Genomic DNA, 21,635 nt, shown 5'->3' on the forward strand with positions numbered 1-21,635 from the left:
AACACTCTAGACTATTTGTATTTATAAATTTATTTTTGTTTTTCGTCTTTCCAAAAAAGAGAGAAAAATCAAATAGAAAGGGAAACGACAACTGAAACGAAATTCTTTATGAAGGTTCTGTGAGATATTCGAAATGGAAATCAACTAATGGGTAAATATATATTTATAAAACCTGCTGCTTAGCTAGTTTGAATATCATCTTTATATAAAACTTCAATTGATTATAAATTTTAATAGAGCATAACTAAATATCATCTATGTTTTTTTTTTTTTCTTTTCTTTTCATATTATTGCATTTAATTAATAATGAAGTTTTCTTTTTGTTTTTTGTCTCGATACTTCCTCGATATTTTGTTGCTAAAATTTGTTTAAATATTTTGCTAATATGTATAAGTAAAACTTTCATATTTTTATAGGTTTCTTTTTGTTTTTTTTTTTTTTCGCAGTAAGTAAATACGTACTTATTTTATTGCTAATTAAACAACATATCCTAGGCCGTACATGGCTCTTGCCATACAAAGAATTTGCTTCTACTTATTGGGTGTTTCAGAGCCACAGTAGTGCACCTACACATACCTGTGGCTGTGTGTGTTTTTTTGTGAGTGTATTGGTGTTAGTGTGTGTGTGTGTGTATACATACATTCAATTTATACATACTCTATTATACAATTCATTTCTTAATAACTCACTTTCATTACTTCGTCTCTTTGTCATTTTTTACTTTTTTTTTTTTTTTTTTTTTGTTTTTTTTTATCACAGTCAAATCATAAAAGATTTAGTACTTTTACTTTTGAATGAGTTTCCATGATGTTCTGCTTGCTTGAATGTCTGCGATTACGAGCGTTTTCAAATGACCAACATTTAAATGAGGTTTTCTTTCGCTTCATAATGTTTACTTTTATTTGCTTTGTATTTTATAAAATTCTGGTGAATTAACATTTAGATTTCGTTTCTTTGTATTCTTCGTAAAGTGCAAACTGAGTTTCGATCAATTTTCGTGTAAAAAGTGGTTGGTTTTCCTCGCTTTTTGCCATAATTGGACAATGCATTATACATTATATAGTAAGTAGTTGTTGTTGACTTTGTCTAAGAAAGTTGTTAGGTAAATGTTTTTTTTTTTTTTTTAATATATTACTTTTATATACTTTTGGTGTTGCTGCATTAATCGTAAAATCTAGTGGCTTGTATGAAAGCTTCAACAGAAACTCCCCACGTTGTGCCCCGTACTTTGGCGACAACGCGAGAGTAGCGTTGCAACTTTATCTATTATTAGTTAAATTTTGCTCATCCTAAGGTACTCACGTATGCTTCTACTATCTTAGGGTTTCATTTGATTCCATTGAAATCTACGTTAAATACGAGAATAAAATCAAAACTTCGATTTTGAACAAGAGTTAACATTTTGTTTTTGGCCTTACTACTGACTGATGCGATTGTGAAATTGAAATGAAATATTAACTATCCTGGACTTGATCATATATGTATGTATATATATATATATATCAGTGCATATATAAATACACACATATATATAGTTATATAAGAAGGTAACGTCTGACTGGGGCTTGCGTTTAATGAGCTTCTGTGATGCAAGAGTCTTAGTCTTATACTTTCATAGTTTTAGTCCAAGGCTACTTTAGCTTCAATCGATAACGGGAAAAGAAACAAGTTAACAATATATCCATCAGGGCAAATTTGGTTTGCAAGGTTTTGAACTGAGCTGCACATGACGCTTTGATTGGGGGTAGGCGTGAATCTCTGAAGGAGCAGGGAGTGGGGGCGTGTCCAGTTGAAAGTGCAACTCCGCACAGCACCATTGACGATTGTTTTGTATCATTGCTAGGCCATTTATTTGTAGGAATTAATTAATAATAATAATTTGATGTATCACGCTAACAACTAGTTTTATATATTTAGTATGTACGCATTTACTTTATGTATGTATGTATGTATGCTTGTATATATATTCAAATATAATTTGTTTATTACTATTAATAGGTTCAATGTGTATGCTGTTGCTGTTGCAGTTGTTGTTGTAAGACGGCTTCTCATTATTGTTGTTGCCAATACCATACTAAACACATAATGGCAAATGTGGACAACTACATACATTGTACAAATGTATGCCAATTTTTGATTTGTTTTTTTTTTTTTTTTAATTTTTGTTTTTGGGTTGTATTGTTTTATTTTATTTGCCATGGCATCTTCAAACTAACAATCAAAGTCTGGACACGCTGCGTATACGTGATAAATAAATCTGTATTGCTTTGCTCTTGCCACAGAACTTTACATACAAATATTGTATTTCCATTTGCACATTTGTTAACGGTATGTGTGTGTGTGTTGTGTGTCAGTTTGTTTATAGTTTATATATACGTGTGTGTGTGTGTGTGTATGTGTGTACATATTATTATTATTAGTATGCATTTATATTTAATTGTCCTAATAACAGTGTGGAGGCAAAGCATAACAAAAATGATAAGTAACAATTTCATTTATGATTTACATACTATATACGTATAGATGTATGTATGTGTGGATGTATAGTTTTCAGTTTACCATACAAACGAAAATAAATCTGATTTTTATTGATAAATGTAACTCTTCCTCTTATCATATAAGTTTTTTTATATATATATTTTTTTACAGAGCAAAAACTGTGGTTCATTTATTTTACTTTTTCATTTCGTTTACTTGCGCTCTCGTTTTTAAATGTTTTTTTTTTTTCTTTTCTTCTTTTTAGTTATTTTTGTTTTTTAACGTTTTAAAGTCAAGATTGAAATATTTATATATATAGTTAATAAAAGTTTATTTTGCTTAATTTTCATTTGCACTAGTTTAACTCTAATAGACTCCGTCGCTGAAATAACAGCATTTGTTAATAACTTTTATAAAACTCGCAAAATAAAATATGCGAACGCCTCTCCGAAGGATCTAAGGCTGAACTAAAGTGTCGGGGATGCTGGGAGAACAGGCGTGATTGAGTGATTGGCTGATTGATTGATGTCATGAAATGATTCAAAGATGGAGACCGGTTGAATTGAATTCTCATTGATTAACTATGAATAATCCGGGTTACAACAAGAAGAAGAGATGCATTGAGAATCTTTGTAAATATTTTGGGCGATTGAAGTTGGCTTTATTATACAGCGAAAAGAAAGAAAAACAAGCATAGTCACATGGTCTGACGGGTTGGTGGAACCCCGACCTCAGTATTTCGTCTTCTTTTTCGTCACACACTCAGTCGATCTGGCATGGCGAAAGGCAAGGGCGTGGGCGTGGCATAGAGATGGGTCATATTAACATTGATAATGGGTCAAGTTTTCGATTAGGCTACGATCTGGCGACAAGATCAAGAACGAGAACGATTCGTACCAGTGGCAAATATTTGATGAAAGAAAATGCCCGCTGCTTTTGTAAAATTTGTTTTAGTTGTTTTGCTTCTGAAGTAAAGCTTTTCGTCATTTCAGAAAAAATTAATTATTTCATAATTAATTTCGTGTTTCGTTTAAATCGATATCTATACGCAACACACATATGTATGCATGTGCGCATACATACATATATATAATAATAGCTATTCGCTTTTTGTTTGCTTGTGTTTTCTCTCTTTTATTTTTTGGTTTTAAGTTTTTTTTTCTTTTTTTTTAATACATATCACAGATCCAGTACAAATATACATATGTGTATATTTGTTTTTTTTTTAATGTTTTTTTTTTCTTTGTTTTCTCTACATTAATTAGAAGATACCGTATAAACCTCATACATTTAACATAACTCAGTGAGCAGGCGCATATGATAATATATGTTTTAGTATGTCCAATGTGTGAGTGAGGGGGTGTGAGTATGCATGTGTGTGTGTGTGTAGCTGTGTGAAGTGTCTATGAATATGCCATATATGCCTGTGCATATGTAATACTGTGTGTGTGTGTGTGTGTGTATTGCATATGCATGGCGCCGTTGCTTCTCTCTCGATTGCCATGACAAAAAGACGATAAAATGTACGAATTTTGTTTGTTGTTGATATTGTAGTTGTTGTTGTTGTTGCTGTGGTTATGGAAGGGAAGGCCTAAGAGGGTTTCAGTGTCTTATGCTTGTTCCGTTTGAGATAAGTTTCTGAGAAATTGTATTTCAAGAATTCAATGTTATTCTTCATCGTTGTAGTCTTTATATTGCTTGTTTTCTTCTAATCATATTTGTCTCTGTGTGTGAGAGTGTCTGTGTGTTAACGATTTGCCATTAGGTTTGACGGTCTATTATTGCTGTCAATTTGATTTGTTATTTCGTTATTAGCCTGCACTCTTCTGTACGCCTTGCTTCTCTTAAAAATTATCGAATCTTTTTTAGTTATGTAAAACTGTAATTATACATTATAAGATAACAAACAAAAGAATGTTTTCTTTTTTTCGTTTATCATTTGGTTGTTTTTATACTCATATTTTTTATATAATTTTTTTTTTTTTTTTTTTTTTTTCTTCTTTTGCATGTTTCAAGGCACACTAGCATTTTCGACTGTACTTTCAAAATTATATTCTTTTGTTTTCACTTGACTTCAGATTTGTGTTTCATGTGTCAATGCTTATTAAAGCGTTTTATATGTTTGTCACGATTTGGGTTTTTGTTTGCATTTGCATTTTCTTGTTGTTTAGAACATTTGTAACTATTTAACTCTTCGTCTGGCGCAAATTTATTATTATTATTCTTATATTATTTATATAAATATTGCACAAATAAGAATAAATGTAGATAAGCTTTAACAATAATAGCAAAAAATAAAAATAAAATAATGTGAACAACTTTTCAACTTAATTGCATAAACTTAGCTTAGAGTTGGGTTTATAATTCATTAGCTTTTTTTTTTATTCATTTATTTTTTTGAGCGTTTTCAGTGATTGTTTTGAAATTGAACTGAGAGTTTGATTGACTGACTGACTGACTGACTGTTGATTGACATGATAATGTTGCAGAATTGTTTAGAGTACGCTGTTAGTGGAGTTGTTGTGGTGGTGGTGCTGGTGGTTTGTGAGTGGTTTGGTTTCAGTTGTGGTGAATAATATGGCTGTTCAATTAAACACATTGAGATTTTGGTTTATTTCGTTTTTGGCAATATTTTTATTTAATTTTTGCTTTTTTCTCCATCTCTTAATTAGTCAATAATAAAAGGGAGCTTTAAACTACATAATATGTGTGTGTATGTGTGGGTGTGTGTAGGAGTATGCGGCCATAATAAAACAATATATATATATGTATATGTCTTTATCATTATCTTTACAGGTAAATCATATGGGTGTGTTTTAATGAATATAAAAAAATCGAAGTGTGATGCCAAAATAATTATTTTCGTTCGCTTGTCTAGCATATAAATTACAACGGGATATTTTTGGCCGATTTGTGTGTGTAGATGTGTTCTTTTTTTACAGAGCCATTGAAATAATTATTTTAAATTAAAGTTAAAATTGTGATGTATTTTCGTTTGGGGTGAGGAAGAGCAAATGTAAAACTTAAGATTAGAATGTATGTCAAAAATCATGGTGAACAGAATTCCAAAAACAAAATATAATAGATAAGAATCATGGTGAATGTAACAATGTGCCAAACGGATTTCTTTCTCTCTATCGGGCCAAAACAATATAAAGGCAATAAAAAAAAAAAACAAGTTATGAAGAAAAAAAATATATATATGGAAATCAAGGGATCCAGTCGAAACTGGAACTAAAAAGTCGCACAGACATTTAAATTATATCAGTATGAGGATTAACAAATTAGCATAAAGGAGCATAAAATCAATATCAAAAAGGAGACTCACGTGCGCGCGCAAAACATTAACACCACTTGTATATATTTTGGTATGGTTCGTACCACTCTTTCGATTAAATTAAACAACATTATCATGATCAACATCTTTAACAATATATGTATATCATAATAGAATATTAAGGGCTAAAACGTATTATTTTATATAAACATATGTGTGTGTGTACATATATATATATACAGATATAGACATGTATATGTATATATATATATAGATATATTTAGTGATAGAAATATATATATACATATTTTAAACAAACATAGCAATAAGCACAAAAGGGCAACAACAGAAAACAGAAACAGAAACAGAAAACAAGAAACGCAATCAGAATCGTGTTTGAGGTAAAAAGTGTTTCAAATAGTTATTATCACTAGCCTGTCAAGCGTTCATTTCTTTTATCATTTCAATTGTTGTAGGTGTATTTATTGTACATATATTTCATAGCGCATATACATGTCTGTGTGTGTGTGTGTGTGTGTGTGTGTGTGTGTGTGTGACTGTGTATGTGTATCTGTGTTCGTGTAGTAAAATATTTACCTTATTTGGACACCATTTTCTTTTTTGTCATTTTTGTTTTCTTTTTCTTTTGGAAAATCACCTGATGTTTTCACTGAAAACGCTCTCATTACACAAACATATCGATTTTCATTTTCATTTTCTTTTTTTTTTAGTCTAATTTACTCGCTTGGACTGTGTTTACATGTGTGTGTGTGTGTGTGTGTGTGTGTGTGTGTGTGTGTGTTTTGTTATATGAAGACGAGCCAACAATTAGTATATGAATTGCATACATGTACATATATGCATATAAATATATATGTATATGTAAATATATATATGTGTGTGTATCTAGTTTTTAGCTTCTCAGAATGCCAAAAGAAAAACACGCAACATATGACAACAACAAAAAATAAGCAAAGGTATTATTATCCCAAAGGTATTGATCAATTTAAAAAATATATACATGTACATACATGTATATACATATGTACATATGCACATATTGAGCGTGGCAAACAAATGCAGCTTCTATATTACAAGGTTCTCTCTCAAATCAAATTTGCTAAGGCTTCGAATTCATTATTTCATTAAGCGATTCTCATCAGAAGTTTCAATGCATTGCTAATGCCTTTTGATAATGGCTTAGTGTGTGCGTGTGTGTGTGTGTGTGTGTGTGTGTGTTGGTGTGTGTTTGTGTATGTGTGTTTTTATGGCTACTGCTGATGTTATTTGTTTTAAATTAGCTTTTTGTTTCATATTATTATTATTATTATTATTGTTATTGTATTAGCTTTGTATTTTTTCCTTTAGTTTTTCATTTGCATATTGTATTTTGCTTTTCGCTTTTCTTTGTTTAAATAAATGAACCATTTCTCTTTTGTTAATTTATGTTTATGCTTTTCTTTTCTTTTTCTTTTGAGGAAATACGTTTTGTTTATATGTATGTTTTATATGGGGGGATAGCTGTTGTTGTTTTTTGTTGTTGTGCTGGTTGCTTGATTGCTTGATTATTAATTCACAACAGTGGTTAATGGAATTTGACGCGCCCTCTTTGTCTCCTCCTCGTTAATTTTTTGTTCAATTAGATACTGCGCTTTGGCAATGGCACTCGGCTGACCAGTTATGGTTACAATGCGATTTCTAGTGCCAGGTGCGAATATGCCTTTTTTGGAAATTTGCACATTTGCGCCAGAAGCATGTTGAATTTCAACTAAACTACGACCGTTCGGACCTGGAATATTTGCATCAGATTATGTTAAATGTCTTGTAATTATTTATATGTGTATATATGTATGTGTTTGTATTTCTATTTCTGTGCGTGTGTGTGTGTGTGTGTGTGTGGGTTAAGTGTGGGTGTGCTTGGGTGGAAAGAAAATCTTATATGATTAAGGACCAACATCAATCAAAAATATAACAATATTTGTATTTATATTCCATTCCGTATGTCTGTGGCCCAACCTAACTATCTATCTATGCAAACTGCGACACTGAGGTAATAATTACTGCGCCAATAAACAAACGAAAACTAAACCCGATAATTGCACTATTCCAATATAATGTAGTATAGTATGCTAGGTATTTACATATTCATCAATATTGACAACAAAAATTCGTTACGACCAAGAAAAGGTCCTCAACATATCGCCTACTGCTAATTGAAAACTACTTTTTGAGTTCTCTTGGGGATGAGCGAATCTTCAACTTCGAAAGAGGTTCGAAATTATTCGAACGGAATGTGGCTTATGGCATATCATCGTGAGTGGATGACCATGGGATCATGCTGGGTGCTGGGTGCTCTGTGTCTATGTGTGTGTGCTTGTGTGTGAGTGGGCAAGAAGTTGACTAGAAATTTCGCTACATATTTGTATAATTGGGAATGCCTTAAGGAGTGCGTATGGAAATGCTCAAACAACTGATCTGATCTGATCTGATCTGATCGTATCACCTATCTAACTGGAATGCCTGCCGTGGAATGTGCCTGTGTCTGTGTGCAATGGCTTTGTCTCTTTTGTTACGCCTATGTATATAACTACGGCTAAGTCCTACAATTAAGTAATCGCATCGATAAACGAAAAATATGCAAAACGGGGCTAAGGGGAAGGGGTGAACGGGTCCAAGGATTAATAGTGCTGGAAAACGGAAGTGTCTGTTTGTGGTTGTTGTTGTTGTTGTTGTGGTTGCTGCTGTTGTAGTAGTTGTTGTTGTTGTGGTTCTTGTAGTAGTAGTAGTAGTTGTTGTTGTTGTTGTTCAATTTTAGTAGGAATAATAGAAAGGTTGCCCACCTAAAACAGCGCCAATAATCACTTCGGGCACCTCAACGTTCTTGGTATCCTTGGCACCCAGATCACCCGGAGTGGGGCTCTTGCTCAGGCCGCCTATCGAGGCGGCGGCGCCCAGCTGCGCACTAGTCACCGTACCGGTGGCGCCGGTCAGTCCAAAGCTGTTGTTGTTCAGCGAAACGGGCGTGGCGGCGGGCGCGGTGGCCGAGCCCAGATGGCGGAATGAATCGAATTGCACCTCCAGTTGCGACTGCGTGGGCCGATTGGCCGCCGCAGCAGCTGCCGCAGCGGCAGCGTACTCAAAGTTCACCTGCCCAACAGCGCCGAAGACATTGCTGGCCGTGGCCGCTGACGCTGCGGCGGCTGTCTGCTGCTCCAGCGTCGTCACGCCCAGGTAGTTGGCCAGCGTCGGATGCGCCCCGTTGGTGTGCGGCACGCCCACGCCCATGCCCAGCACGCCGTACTTGGCCAGCACCCCGAGGGCGGCGCAGACTTCAGTTGTGGCGGTCTCCGAGTATCCAGCACCGCGCATGGCAACCTGCGAGTGACGGAATGGCAAGAGGGTCAGATGGATGGGTGGATGGGTGGATGGGCGATTAGAGCTACTCAGACTACGCACCTTGATGTGCTCCAACAGCTGTGTGGCGAACGCCAGGTTGGGCGTCGGATTGGGGGCGCTCAAGTTGAGGGACAAGTTGATGCCCGCATTGCTGACCAGGAGGCTGGCCGCAGTGCCGGCGCCGCCAATGGCCGTGCCCAGCGTGGAGTTCAGCGAGGCGGTGCTTGAGTTGATGGCATTCTGATTGGTGGCATAGGGCGAGCCGGTCGGATTGAAGTTGGCAACGGGTCCGTTCACATCTGCATAGGAGACGTTCAGACATGTGCCCGACTGAGGATCCTCCACGATCTTCGAGAGTATCATCTTGCAGGCGTTCTTGTTGTTTTCCTTGTCGCCGATGATGGTGATGCAGCGCTCCTGCAGCGACACATCCTTTGGTTTCTGCGATATCTGCACATAGGAACCGCTCTCCTCCTTGATCTGCTTGATGAACGCGCCGCCCTTGCCGATGATCATGCCAGCAGTCGAGTTGGGCACCAATATTTTCACCTGCTTGTCGCGCTCCTGGGCCTGCTTCGACTCGGCATCGATGATCTTCGTGGTCAAGTCGGGCTTCTCCCGTATTTTGTCCATTATGAAGTCGACCACGGTCATGATGCCCTCCACGGAGCCGGTGATGAGGCAGACTCGCTCAGTAGTACCTGACGGAAAATGGAAAATGGGAAACCCGTCATATTCGACATTCCATTCGGATATGCAGCTACCCAATGCTCACCTGGATAGAAGTCGTGCGATTTGGACATCTTGACTCTAGCACCCGTGTCCTTCTGCAAGGAGGCAATCGTCTCGCCCCCTTTGCCAATGATGGCGCCGGAGGCCACCGCGGGCACCAGGATTTTCATGTGAAATGTGGTATCGCCTGCAAGTTGCGAAAATACAAACAGATCACAGTGCGACCATGGATTAGTGATTACAATTGCTTTAGCTCTAAGTAACTTTTACTGCAGTTGGGATTGCCCAGTTTCCCAGTTGCCCAGTTGACCAGTTGATCTTGGCGCACATCTGGTAGCTGTTTAGCAGGTTAAAAATTCAAAATAATAACAGCATTCGGTTGTCGTCCGCGCGCAGCTGGACGTTGTTTGATATCGGAGTTTGGTTATGATGGGGGATAATGGCTTTTGGGGGTAGCTGGTGGAGGACATGCATTCGACTGTTTACTGTACCGTGTGTTTACTGTGTTGACTGATGTGGTCAATGCTAATGCCAATGCTAATGCCAATGCCAATGTTTATGGTAATGCTGTGGAGTAGTCGGTTTCGGCAAGCCATGAGAGGATGAGGATGCAACACACACAATATGCTGGCGAGACACGAAAAGCTCTAGCCCCCTAAGCTCCCCTCGCCCACCCGAATGTGCCCCCCACTAGCAAATGGCCTTAAGCGCTTTGGACTCGAATGTCGGTCAACTGGTCAGGCGGTCAGATTTGGTTAGCTGGTCGGTCAGTGATCTGCGGTCAAGAGGAGTCAGCGGTTAATGGGTTGACCCAGCGTAATGTTTGCCCAATTAAAATCAGTTTGCGTTTGTCAGCTAGCAAGTTTAGCTCAACTGGGTATTACAGAAACGGAGATAGATAGATAAAGAGAGAGATAGAAAGAGATACAAAAAGACAAAATTGCGTTTTTCTCTCGGATATCTGTGGACACTTTTCGCTGCGTTTCGCATAACAAAGATGAATGTTAATGGTATTTAATGAAAGTATGACAAAGCTTACCATGATGATTATGATTATTGTTATTATTTTCAATTTCAACCTCAATTCCAGAACAAACTGACTCACCTAAAATGAAAGAGAGATGGAAATAAACAAGCATTGCATTAGTTACATTCGTCGATTCACTTTAATTATATAAGTATTAGACAAAGGCTAAGATATGCAGCGAGCTGACGTCAGTCAAAGTATGTATGTATGTATGTATGTGTGTCTGTGTGTCTGTGTGTGTGTGTGTGTGTGTGTGTGAGTACAGTAGAGAGTTGACCGCAGCCACATTGCAATCTCATTTCGCTGGCATTCAATATAGCCAGTGCAATCTGTGGCGCACGGGCGAGTAAACAAATTTCAATTAATAAAATGTGTCAAGCGGAGATGCTCTATTACACAAAACAATCGCTCATAGCGTGGCAAATAAAAAACAAGGCTATCAAAATCAGAAAAAGAAAACAGGGCAGCACATTGAGCGGCAACGTCGTGCAGCTGGTGCACCTGACTATTTCGCCTCGTCCGTCCACACGCGCCAAGACGCCCCAACCGAGAGTTGAGCGACTTGACGGCTGGGTTTAATTTTAGCCGATTCGCTTGGCAGGCCGCGCCCCGCCCCTGCTAGTGCCCCTACCCCTACCCCTGTGCCTGTCGCATTCAGAATTAAAATCTGTGTCGTCATCTTGTTGCCACTTGAAGCCAAGTGTCCTTCAAAACAATTTCTCTAATTAGATACAAGCGCTGAAATGAGGCGCACATCTGTCACCGAGTGCCAGAAACTAGAACTCTGGGGCTCTTGGCTCTTGGCTCTTGGCTCAGGCCACAAATCATGAACGAGCCCAAGCCGCCCCACACACTCACACTCACACACACACACACTTACACACACCTATGTGTGTCAGGTCGTCCCGATGTCTATCAGCTGACCCAGCAGCAAAGGCAAACGCAGCCACCACAAAGAAATGCAGCCGAACCACGCTGCGTATGCTTGATGTGAACTATTGTCGAGTTCATATTAAGTATACGCAGCGTGGTTATACAATGTTATATATATAATAGAGAGAGAGAGAGAGGGAGATGTTATGTGATGCATGTGTGTGTGTGTGTATGCTTGATGCTTGATTATTATTTCATTATTAAGTTTCCTTTTTTTTTTTCAAGATATTTAAATCTTTTGCTAGTTTCAGTTGATTTGCATTGTTGATTTTCATTTTTTTTTTTTTTTGTTTTACTTTTTTTTATGACTCGACGGCAGCGCAGATGTGTTGAGATGGAGACATGGCGTTTGACTGATTGATTGGTTGATCGACTGATTGATTGATGCTATTGTAGTTGTACTTCGGTTGCTCACCGCTTTGTTCGCATAATTGTGAGCGAAATACAGATGCAGAGGGCGAAAGAGCAAGTGTTCTTATTATTATTATTATTTTTTTTTTTTTTTGTGAATTTGTAGATGGATGTGTGTAATATTTAGAAGAAGTCGTGCGCATCATTTAGTTTGTAGTTTCTGAATTTGATAGCGTGTTTTCATCAAACTCACCGTAGCACCAACAGGAGGCAGTCTTATAGCTGGATGTTGCTGCCGTTGCTGTTGCAGTTGCAGTGGAAGTTGCTGCTGCTGCTGTTGCATTTGCTGTTGCAGCTCCCGTTGTCTCATGTTTACTAAGTTGTTGTTGTTGCTGCTGCTGCTGCTGCTGCTGCTGCTGCTGCTGCTGCTGCTGCTGCTGTCCCGCTGCAGCAATCGGCGATGCGCTGCTATCGGGCGAGCCATTGTGACTGGCTGGATGATGCTGTTGCAGTTCCATCTGGTGATAATGATGTTGAGTATTGCTTAGATTAGGATTGCTTTGTGCCTGCTTCAGTGACAGCTGCTGCTGTTGCTTCTGCTGTTGCTTATAGCTAAAGACTGCTAATGAGTATGCAGCGTTGTGAATGATATTGTTGCCGTAGATGTTACTATTGCTATTGCTATTGCTATTACTATTGCTGCTGCTGCAGTTGCTGAAGTTGCTGTAGTTGCTGTAGTTGCTGTAGTTGCTGTAGCTGCTGCTGCTGCTGCTGCCGCTGCTGGTCAGCGAATGTAATGATGATGGCGATGTGGTTGCTTTTGTTGTGCCTGTCTTGGAATGTTGTCGTGGCTGCTGCTGATAACTCAGTTGCGTCATCTGTGTGGGCGTTGAGTGCTGATACTGCATACATGCATACTGCTGCAGCTGTTGCTCCAGCTCCAGCCCTAGCTCTAGCTCTTGCTGTTGCTGCTGTGGCAGATGCTGCTGCTCCTGCTGCTGCTGCTGCGGCTGCTGCTGCTGCTGCTGCTGCTGCTGTTGCAGCTGTGAATGTTGCATTGCTCCTGCTCCACATAGGTCGGCGCCCATCTGCTGCAATATCTGCTGGGCCGCCACATTTATAATACTTTCCATAGCGTGCGATCGTCACTTGCCGTTTCCACACATTCAGTCTTTGAGTTACTTTGCGTATGCGACGGAAATAATTTGTTTCTTTTAATTTTCATTAATTTTTTACTTTTTCAAAATCAATTTTTTTTAATTTTTATAGTTTTTAGATTTTTAATGTCGTTTTCTTTTAATTTTTAATCAATTTGACTGCTGCTGCTCAGTTTAGAACTACTCTACGCGATTCCAATTCAAAAACTTGCACAATAAACGAAAAGAAAAAGAAATAGAAATTGTTTTCAATTAAACTTAGTTGTTCGTTGTTTTTGTTCGCTTACAATTTCGTTACATGAAACATACAGAGAAACATTTTGGATTGAGCAGCTTTTACACGAGCCTACAAAAAGAGACAGAGCGAGGGAGATAGATATATATATATATATATATTATACATATATATATATATAGAAAGAGAGAAAGAAAGAAAGAACGAAAATTAAGTTGGCAGCTTTGACGTTTCTCTCAGTGTATACTTTTCTCTATCGAGTTGCCAACTTGTTTCTGAGGTTTTTGCTCCCGAATCCTGCTCTCGATTGACGCTCGTGTAAACGCAGCTCTGAGTAGTTGAGTTTAGTATGATTCGATTTGATTTGATTTGATTTGATTCTTAGGCTAGGCCGTGTGCTGTTTTTGCTCCGTCCTTGGAAGGAAAATGATGAAGGTGGCGGTGTATAAGTATAGGTCATAGATAGGTTTATAGAGTGGTAGAGCGCCTTTTGTTTTAGTACGTTTTGCAGTGTTTCGAGTCGAGTTGATTTTGAGTTGAGTTGAGTTGATTCTGAGTTGAATTTGATTTGCATTGATTTGATTCGAAAGCAGCGCGCTGGATGGATATTGTAGTAGTAGTAGAGTAGTAGTAGTAGTAGTAGTAGTAGTAGTAGTAAGTAGTAGACGATTATGGTGTTCTTTTTTTCAGTGATGACAATCGGGATGTGCTTGGCTTGGATTCGTATTTATTTATTTATTGTGTACTTTGCAATGCTTGCGCCATATGCAATGAGCAACAGATCGGCAGACAGCTCCCACACAACACCAAAGACAACAACAACAACAATACAAGATTGATAAAGTGACAGAAAGATAGATAGAGGGAAAGAGATCGTAGTATATATGCATATATAATACATAATATCAAAATATATTCAAGTATTATGCTAGTTACATACACATACATACATACACACGCACTGACAGTTACATACAAAAATAGAAGATTGATTGATTGATTGATTGACGCCTGCAGTTGCGTTTGGAGTTATGAAGCAGCGGCAACAGCAGCAGATGCAGCAGCAATTGTTGTTCGATTTGAAGTGCTTTATTAGGAGATTGATCGGAATTGATTGCACGATGGATTGATTGATAGTTTGATTGATTGCCAAGAAGCACAGTATCGATTATGATGATTGATCGTTTCTGCATTATGTACACACATGTACTCGTGTTATCATCGCTTGATGGAAGATGTTATTCAACTACAGATCACACTTCGCAACTTGATGCTTCTTAGAATTACAAATAATAATAGAAATATGCAGTAAGAAGAATACAGTAGAAGTAGTAGTAGTAGTAGTAGTAGTAGTAGTATAAGTGATTTGTTGCATTTCTCAATCTGTGCGAGAGATGGTCTATATCCATGTATGTATAGAGAGAATAAGATAGTAGTAGTTAATGACGAGAGTTACACAACATCCAATAATGGTATGGAAGGTAATGCTCTTATACACCTAGAATACGATTACTATGCCAACAATTTACCATTCAGCGTGTTGATCTTAACTATGGATGGAGTCTCTCTTTCTCTCACTCTGTTTTTCTTTTTCTCTCTCTGTCTCTCTCTCACTCTCTCTCTCTCTCTCTCTCTCTCTGTCCACTTCTCTTTCCTTTCAGCTCGGTTCGGTTCAGTTCAGCTCAATTCAGTCCAAATTCTGACTGTGTTGGGAAATTCCAGTTAGAGACTTGTGATCGACGATTATGATGGATGATGGATTCGCCTTCGATTTTTGTCACTTGTTATTGCGTTATTATTTGAATAAATTCGCCTTTTGTTTTGTCATTTTTGTAATCACAATAGAGTTTTTGTTTTGTTTCTCGTTTTCTTTTATTTCACATTTAAATGTTTTTTTTTTTTTTTTTTTTTTGTACAGTTTGTGGTTTTATTGGTTTTGCGGAAATGCTGCTGTGCGTTGGAGATAATTGAAATTGATATATTTATATATTTTTGTTTACTATATAAGCAACAACAACAACTACGTGTGTGTCGCCCCAATGAGAGTTGATCGAAATGTATTTCGCTTTTATTTAAGTCATATTTTATTTATTTTCGTAATTTCATTTAATGCTGTCGCGTGTATAAATTATCTTGGAATGGAGCGCATTTTCATTTTCAAATTACAAGCACAATTGCATGAATAGAAAGGAATAATAATAACAACAAAAAAGAAATCTGTGCAAAATAATATCGAAATATATAAATGTGTGGAATGTGTTTAGTGTGAGCCTGGAAATGTTCTGTGTGCAAATGGGGTGAAGTTCGATGCGAGCATATGAATAAAACAATGAATTTATAATGACGCCGAATCGATGATTTCGCCAAGGTTAGTAGATAGACAGATTATAGGAAAATAATGTGGACCTGATGCGCTGGCTGTTCTGTAAATGGAACATTGGGCCAGCCTCTAATTAGAGCGACTAATTGCCATATAATTAGGCGTATCTGATCAATATTCGTAAACACAAACGTCGCATGTTTACGGAAAGCCGACTCCAAATTACCTTGACACATTCAAATGTGAAGTTTGGTCAATTACAAACTCCAATTCGTGTGACCAGGAAACGCGAGGAATCGCTTGGCTAATTGCAATTACGAGCGAATGAATGAACGAGAAATATATATATATGAATACAAATAAATAAGTATTCGGAATGACGCTAATAATTTGAATGGCCAGCAGAAACCAATGAAATGCAAAGTCAATTACAAAATAAAATAAAGTAAAAAAAAAAGAAATACAAAATAATAATAATAATAATAATAATAATAATGCGAATGATTTAGAAATCATGTTTCGTTTTTGTTATATAACTAAATGCTGGTTAGCCATACACAAATACAAGTGGAAACAAAAACACGTTAATATATTCGAATTCCAGCTCACACACAAGGTGGGCGTAACAACAACAACAACTACGACAGCAACAATAGCCAACTAAATTATGTGTGAGATCATCTTCGTCCAGCCTTAATGACGCTACGGCCCCAATTGATTTACCGTGTAGAAGTCACAGCACAATTTCGCTTCAGATCTCGCAAAAAAATAAAAGGTGAGGTAGCAGCTATACTTCAACTGGACACACGAGCCACGACACACCTGCTCGGCCCGCGCGTTGCCAAACAACAGAAATTAACAACTAGTTGCCAATAGTAGCCCCAACAGTAGCTGCTGCTGCTGCTGCTCTTACACAATGAAGCTGAGCCCACCAGTTGCTAGAGATTTGAAGCAGAAAAGCAATAGAAATCCCCCCAATTTTCGGCTGCATTTATTATTTACGAGCCGTTGCGAGCTGTTTAGCAACAAAACCAAAACAAAAAGAGCAGCAGCAACGCGGGAGAAGCAAAAAAAGTAAATGCCTCATTCGTTCGGCTCTCAATGAATGGAGTACCTCGGTTAGCTGTCAAGGTTGCTTCTCTATAGACATTTCTGGTATGCTCATTCTTGAGAGCCCACACAAACTCAAACGCTCAAACGCTCAAACGCTTTTCAAGGTTATGTTTTGCTCTCCGCTCTTTTAGGCACAACTCTGACAAGCCGACAAACTGACACATTGACAAATTGAAGTGGCTCAGCCTACACACACAGACGACGCACGGTTTTGGTTTATTTTTAACGCAAACCTTTTAGTGGGCATTGATTAGCAGAGTCGAGCACGAATCTTGAATACATTTCAATTTATTCAAATAAGAATCTCAAATTAAAAGTCGAACTTTGCCGCCTCCGACTGCTTCTTCGTGTCAATGTCAATAGGTTTATACACACACACATACATATATATATGTATGTTTATTTTGTTATTGTGTCCACATAGTGTGTCTAGTTTTTGAATTATTATTGTAGCTGTTGGCATTGAGCTACATTTGTAGCTTATAGCTGTCTGGCTGGCCTGGCCACAATATCGAATCGAGGGTTTCTCGTAGGCAAATCGTTTTAAAGTGTTGTTGTTGTTGTTGTCGTTGTGAGTGAGTGAGTGAGTGACTGAACAAGCTATGTTATCTGACTGATAGAAGTATTCGCACTGCTGCGACTCCCAGCTATTGGCAACTTTCAAAACGAAAATGCGACCTTGACACGACGACGCGTCGCGTCGCGACGCACACAAAATGTCGAGTTGCGCATACGCAGCGTGGCCCCACAGACACAAAGACACGCATACACACACACACACACATGCATATATATATTATTGTCGAATGACGACGCTGCTCATGTGATTATGCGCCTAATGAGAAGCACAAATACGAAATGCAAACACAAAGTTAGATAAAAAATAAATAAACGATTAGCTTAGCCGCTGCTGTCGGGATGTTGTCATTGGGCGAATTGCAGCGACGATGCTAATTAACAAGGTCATTCAGAACAGTCTTCCTGCTATGTATTACAGTGTATCTATGTGTGTGTGTGTGTGAGTATGACTTAAAACTGCACTTGCAAACACATACACAATTGTAGCGGCAGCGGCGTCAGCGTTTCTGGCTGCGACTGATGATGATGGTGCGGCGGCTGTTGCTGCGTTCTGGCAAACAACATGCTGGTTAGTTGACAGCCAACTCGATTCTGTTAACAAAATGGCTGTGCGGACAAAAAGGCGACAACAACAGCGGACAGGGCGAGACGAGAAGCGAGCGAGCACTGAACGAAATGAACGACGATCGGCAACGGCGCGCGCTGAAATCGCACTGAAGAATTTTGTTGGTCCGTGGCGCACAAGCGAAACGCCGCTGGAGACGGAGAGACAGAGAGACAGAGAGACAGAGAGAAAGAGAGAGAGCAAGACAGAGATACAGAGCTGGAGCCAGCGACAGAGCAGCGCGACTGCGTCCAAGCTAGCCCAAAAGCACAGAGTTCAAATGGGAGAGCGAGCGAGAGAGAGGGAGAGGGAATGAGAGCACAACAAGTGCGATTGGAGAGAGAGAGAGCAAGAGGGTGATCCAAATGAGTCAGGCAATGCGATCATAAACAGCCTCTGTGTGTGCGTGTGTGGAGACGCATGTATTTTTGTGTGTGTGTGTGTGTGTGTGTGTGTGTGTGTGTGTGCATATGTTTTGCTATATAGATGTGAATGTGCGTGTGTGTGTGAGAGAGAGCAGAGCGCGCTTATGATCTAATGGGCGGCTTTTTGACGTTGGCTGACTTAAAAAACAATTTGTTGTTTGTTTTATATATGTATATATATATACATATATATATACATATACATATATATATATACATATGTATATATAGCTTGCTTAGTTTGACTTTTTAGCTGCTGCCCTTTATCAGTCGAGGAGTTGAGACTCGAACTAAAATAGAAAATGCTATATACTCATACATACATATATATATTGTGGCATGGGCAGATAAGCTAAGGAGATACGGAGCAGCACAACGTGTCATGTTTTTGAAGCGAGCAGAAAAACTTCATTGGAACATCGATCGCTATTTAATGATGATGATGATGACACAACACACGCCTCAAATATACATGCACAATTATATATAGAGAGAGAGGGAGGATAGGGAGAGGGAGAGGGAGAGTGAGCAAGCTACAATCGAAATGTGTTTTGATATAATGACTTCACTCATTTACTTTGTTATTTTAGTTCTAAAGATTCTTGTAGTTCTACCTGCTGCTGAGTTGGAAATTCACTTAGCTAAGGCTTGGTGAATAATAGTTTGTTAATAGTTTAAGATGAGAGAGCTGGATATTTATGTGTACAAAAATAGTCGGCAGCTGCACACTTGGCGTATGTGTGATTTACCGCAAATTGCTCATTCGCCTCGTGGTCGCATTTGTTCCTTAACTAACAGCAATGGTCTCAAGTGCACCGACGTGACCCACTTTGAGTGGCACAAAAGCTGAAAACGAAAGCTAAGCTAAGCCTGGGTCGACCTATCGATAAGCGTGCTCGTGCCGCTTTTGAGGGCAAAGTAATAGGCGGAAACTGCACAGGCAGAGGAACAGTGAGAGACAGTGGGACAGTGGGACAGCGGGACAGCGGGACAGCGGGACAGAAGCACCCACTTGCCACCTAACTAACCAACATGATACTCGAGCTATTAGTAGGCCACTTGAGATGCCTTACAAGTGCAGCACACGGCAACAGCGGCAACAGCGGCAGCACTTGAGCTGCAACAAAGGAATCTGCTAAGAATAAGGTAACCCAAAAATATACATCCAGAGAGCAGCCGAGAGAGAGTGCGCCCACGCACGGGTCGGACGGAAAGCCCGCAGGCAATAAACGCACTTGAAGTGGCCACGCGATAGGCGACAGCCGACAGCCGACAGGCGGCAGCATCGCTATTTCAGTCTGCATAAGTGGCCAAGGTGTAACCCATATTCAGTGCAAGTGTTGTTTTGTTCCTCCTCCTATCTCTCTCTCTCTCTTTCTCTCTCTGTGTGTGTGTGTGTGTATGCTCAAGGACGTTGCCGTGTTGGCTCGGCTGCTGCTGCTGCTGCGGCTGTCGACTGCAATTTCGCCCAATACTGCAGTGCAGCAGACAACGCAGACTTTTGCACGGCTACTGCGCAAGACCTTGTCTAGGCAATGGCTATGTGCCCCACACACACACATACAGATACAGATGCACACGCACACTCGGGAACTCGCACATTGTCAACGAAGTAGGTCAACAGCGCTGTCAACGCAGCAGCAGCCGCACTACCAATCACGCTCTTTCTCTCTGCTCTCGCTCTCTCCCCAACCCCCTTCATCTCTCTCTTTTCTCTGGGACCAGCTCGGCTCTTGGCGCGGCCTCTCTGCTGCCCTGCGCATCTATTTTCAAGCTAGCTCTATCAGCTCTATGATTACGTAACACACAGCGACACACATGTTCGTTTGGCCGCCCCACAAAGCAGCCCCGTGCCCGCCCCCGCCGCCCCTAAGGCGCTCACTCTATTTATTGCCTTGCATCCTGCGCATCACGCAGGCCAGGCCAAATCCCTTTTGCGTTGCATTTTACTTGAAGACAGCTTTAAACTGGTTTCCAAAAACCGCATCCCATTCGTTTTCGCGCGAGCTCAGACTAGAGAACGAAATAAATATTAATAAATGGCGGGCTGTCAAGACAGCTAAACAAATAAATTGTTTGAAAACTAATAAACAATATTGCTCTAAGTTTGTACGATTATGTGTGTGCGTGTGTGTGTGTGTGTATATATGTATAAGCACTTATACATTCATAATCAAACATATTTGACACATGCCATGGACCTGTTCTACGTCCACCAATGACGGGAGCAACAGAAATAACAAAACTTTATACATACAAACAGACATACAAACATACATATTTATCAATATATATAGAGAAATATATGAATGGTAGTTAATTACCAGCAAAGCCAATAGCAACGTCAACCAAATCTACTTCACATTCGAGGGCAAGCTTATGAGTTTACAAAAATATTATTTCTACCCAAGAAAAAAAGCTAAATAGGGCATTTCTAAACATTTTTACAGCAAATAGTTAAGTACATACATACAATATCTGAATTAATACAACAAAATTTGTTATTCTCATTATTCGTTTCAACTTGTTTGTAAAAAAAATATTTCTTTTAACACAATATTTGACCAAACTCGCTAATATATTCATTACATTATTTTCCCATATATGTCTCCTTTGATGATTTAGAATTTAAAATATGGGTAAAAGTGTTTATCTTGATAAAAAGATAAGTCTAAGAATCAAATTATACCGAATATCAAGTCTCGCTCCTGAAATTAGCTATGCAAATATGAAATTAAATATACAAAATAAAATAAAAACATAAAATGAAATATAGATCTATATCTATTAGTAAGAGACTTTACTTTAACTTATATAATATATATTATAGATTTCATTTTAATAAGAAAAATCCCCTAAGACTAAAAATTGATTGAGTAACTTTTGTATATAGCTCCAACAGTTACATAAACAATGTAACCTAAGATTGCTTTTGAGCTATAACTGTTAATACTATATTGAACCAAGCGATGTATTAAATCATTCAAATTTTATAGCACATCTCCAAT

General features: G+C 38.7%; 1 protein-coding gene across 13 annotated transcripts in view; it reads right to left on the reverse strand.

Moving 5' to 3' along the window:
* Nucleotides 1–5,466: 5,466 nt before the first annotated feature.
* The window catches only part of ps (RNA-binding protein Nova-1-like protein passilla), a 34,261-nt gene continuing 18,092 nt past the window's right edge, over nt 5,467–21,635 (reverse strand). For 6 of the 13 annotated variants that reach the window (XM_089256089.1, XM_089256088.1, XM_089256085.1 and 3 more), the window contains 7 exons: nt 15,116–15,536; nt 12,448–13,558; nt 10,923–10,988; nt 9,927–10,070; nt 9,212–9,852; nt 8,596–9,130; nt 5,467–7,544 (listed from right to left, as the gene is read on the reverse strand). In XM_089256089.1, the coding sequence (XP_089112215.1) occupies nt 7,324–7,544; nt 8,596–9,130; nt 9,212–9,852; nt 9,927–10,070; nt 10,923–10,988; nt 12,448–13,327 (2,487 nt within the window). In that variant the 5' untranslated portion in view covers nt 13,328–13,558; nt 15,116–15,536 and the 3' untranslated portion in view covers nt 5,467–7,323. Of the gene's footprint in view, nt 7,545–8,595; nt 9,131–9,211; nt 9,853–9,926; nt 10,071–10,922; nt 10,989–12,447; nt 13,559–15,115; nt 15,537–18,074; nt 18,206–21,635 lie in introns of those variants that run through there. The other 7 variants (XM_089256096.1, XM_089256094.1, XM_089256097.1 and 4 more) reach the window with 5 other exon arrangements.

Source organism: Drosophila navojoa, chromosome 2 (assembly GCF_054131105.1).
Source record: "Drosophila navojoa isolate 15081-1374.11 chromosome 2, UAZ_NAV_1.0, whole genome shotgun sequence".
NCBI classification, from domain to species: domain Eukaryota; kingdom Metazoa; phylum Arthropoda; class Insecta; order Diptera; family Drosophilidae; genus Drosophila; species Drosophila navojoa.